The sequence below is a fragment of the Alexandromys fortis genome, unplaced genomic scaffold (assembly GCF_014885135.2).
Source record: "Alexandromys fortis isolate MF-2015 unplaced genomic scaffold, M_Fortis_MF-2015_v1.1 scaffold_107, whole genome shotgun sequence".
Lineage (NCBI taxonomy): Eukaryota > Metazoa > Chordata > Mammalia > Rodentia > Cricetidae > Alexandromys > Alexandromys fortis.
Genome location: NW_026067987.1, coordinates 2,110,312 through 2,113,276, shown reverse-complemented (window position 1 = coordinate 2,113,276; position 2,965 = coordinate 2,110,312). Strand labels below are relative to the sequence as shown.

The 2,965-nt window shown below is 50.0% G+C and overlaps 1 protein-coding gene across 1 annotated transcript; it reads right to left on the bottom strand.

The window, feature by feature from the left end:
• Positions 1–1,110: 1,110 nt before the first annotated feature.
• Positions 1,111–1,932, bottom strand: Olig3 (oligodendrocyte transcription factor 3). The gene has a single exon (XM_050159409.1). The coding sequence runs from the start codon at positions 1,930–1,932 to the stop codon at positions 1,111–1,113; it is 822 nt and encodes a 273-aa protein (XP_050015366.1).
• Positions 1,933–2,965: the final 1,033 nt, after the last annotated feature.

Below are 2,965 nucleotides of genomic sequence, written 5' to 3'. Positions count from 1 at the left end.
CTGGTTATTAATAAATATATCGTAGTTATCAAGAATATATAAAAAATAAAGACAGGTATTGTCTTTGAAGCCCTAACAAAATATTTCAAGCAGATGTTCAGGAAAATAAAAATGGCAGCCCTCCCCAAAACACAGAAAGCTTTCAAAGCTGAGAGATAACAGACAGAGCCAACCCCGCATGCAGAATATTTTGGCAAGGGGGTGGGGTGAGCTACTAGAGAGGGGGGCAGTTTTCTAGCCTCTGGTCCCTTGGAACAGCCCTAAGGTTGTAATGAAATTTGTGGAGCCGGGACAGAGTTGGACTTGGGGAAAGAAGCACATATACATCGAGAGTGAGTCTTTGCACTCTGGCCCCCTTTTCATTTCATACAACCACAGACAGATATATGGAGTACTTTGGAGAATCCACTAATAAATCCTTGTTACAAGGAAAATGGCGCTATGGCCTGCACAACATGTTTAGACAAGTTTCATTTAGAAGCGTGCATGCATTTTTTTTTCTTGATCTATACTGCGTGGAAAAGAAAGCCCACATAGGAGGTTCATGCCCTGGACAGAAGCTGAGATTCAAAACTGGATTCAAAATTGGAATTCTGAGTCTCTCTCTCTCTCTCTCTCTCTCTCTCTCTCTCTCTCTCTCTCTCTCCTCTAGAAAAAAAAAACTTTAAGGACAGAGACAATTGTAACTGCATCTATCTTGATTAAATATTTACATTTGCTTTGCCCAAAAGGGATGAAGAAAGACAACTCCAAGTTCCTTCCCAAGTTTTTAACTCCACCAATCCCGTTTTTAAACAACAAATGCAGTTTTGACAGGAGCATATGGCAGTGAGAAATACTGGCGTTGCATGAGGAAAAGAAGCATGCATGCAAAACACGACGTCGGGTTCCAGGCCCCATTCGCTAACACCTAGACATCCCAGTTTGGTTTTGGTACGCCCCGCTGGGGTGGTCAAGTAGGATCTGGGTCTCTGGGGCCCCTGGAGAGGCCCCGGAGCCAGGAGCCCACCCTCCCTCAGGCCGAGCAGTCTCCCCCTTCCCTCCTGGTCCTGCACCGCGACCCCCTGCTTCAGCTCTCCCTTTCTCCTTCAGGCCGGGCAGGCCAGCAGCTCACTTGAGTAAGTCCTTGGACTCGGCGGACAGCCGGGCCATGTTGGCGGTGGAGAGGGCGGACAGGTGCGGCGGCGGCGGCATCTGGCAAATGGTACAGGGGCAGGGCAGCCCCGCCCAGTGCTGGAAGCCACTGCCCAGCTGCAGAGCTGGCGGTGTGGAGGGCGCCTTGAGCAGCGAGTGGGGAGGTCGGATGGTGCCAATGGCCGGCAGGGAGGCTGCGGACAGCGGGGACGTGGCGTTGCTGGGCGAGAGCGCACCGCCCAGGATGGGGTGCACCGGGTGTACGGCGTTCGCTGCGTGTGCCGGGTGGCCGGCCGAGTGCCCCACAGTCCCGCAGTGAAAGGCCGAGTGATGACCCCCGTAGATCTCGCCAACCAACCTCTTCATCTCCTCCAGGGAGCTGGTGAGCATGAGGATGTAGTTTCTGGCTAGTAGCAGAGTGGCGATCTTGGAGAGCTTGCGCACCGAGGGCCCGTGCGCATAGGGCATGACCTCGCGCAGACCATCCATAGCGAGGTTCAGGTCATGCATCCTCTTGCGCTCGCGTCCGTTGATCTTCAGCCGCAACTGCTGAAGATCCTGCTCTGACAGCTGCTTCTTGATTTTGTACTTGCTGCTTTCTCCTGCGGCCTTGGCGCCCGCTCGCGAGAGGCTTTCCCCAGGCATCTTCTGCACCATATCGCCCTGTGTGGATGAGACGGAGTTGAGACGGCTCTCCTGGTGGTGGTGATGGTGGCGGTGGTGATGGTCTCTTAGGTACATCTCATCCATGTCTGGAGATGACGCTCTGCTGGAGACAGAGCTCGAATCAGAATTCATTTTATTACAGGAGATGCGGCCTTATGGTTGAGGAAGCTTTAGGCGGGAAATTAAAGGGAACCTTGAATTAAAAAAAAAATTGGAAGGTCCAGCAACCCACTTCTCAGTTATAAGATGAGAGAAGAACAGTCGGGCACTGCCTTGCTCCGCCTCCCCCCCCCTCCCGCTCTTCTCGTTATCTCCCTCTCCGGTTTAGCTGCTTCCTGCACAGCTCCTCGGTGGGTGCCTGAAGTAACCTCTTGCAGTAGAAGAGTGGCTTTTATAGAGCTGCAGCGGAGAAAAGAGACAAAAGGAGCCCTCCTATCTATCCTGGGCTGGTTAAGATGACGTGCCATCATTCAGGGCGGTGCGCTTTGCTGTCCCATTTAGCAAGAATTCCTATTCATATTCATTGTGGGGCCGCCCTGGGACACCTCTGCTTGGAACTGCAAGGAGCCCCCAGGCACAAAACCCTTTGAGTGACACACTCACCGCTGCCACTCAGGACTTCTTGTTTTTTTTTTTTTTTTTAACTTTCTTCCATCCCACTTCCTTTGCTCCATTTTTTTTTCTATCCAAATTTTACATTTAAAATGAAGGACAGGAATAGAAGTTGGCCAGATGATTGGCCCAGGTTGGTTTTGGTTTGGTTTTAATTTGAAGAGAGGATTTGAGTTATTCCCTAGTTTAGGGAAATAAGAACAAAAACAGGTCTCAATAAAAACTGTGAGGGGCAGAGAAGCCAAAACAGCACGGGTTCAACCAGGGGGACCGAGAGGTGGAGGTTTCAAACTGTTAGTTTTTGCTTCATTAGTGCGTTCCTCCTAAACACCAACAGTCAGTTGTTTTTGTTTATTTGACCTTTCTGGTGTGATTTCAAAGACATGTGCCTATTTGACTACAGGTTTTGCCTCTGATACTACTGGGAGGAAGAGACCTCTCACTTTCTATGTTTCCTTTTACTTGAAAAAGAAAATACTTGGAATAAGTTCTGCTTTGTACACTTCTTTAACTTCTTAGCTATAGAACGATGGGAAGAGGAACAGCGAACATG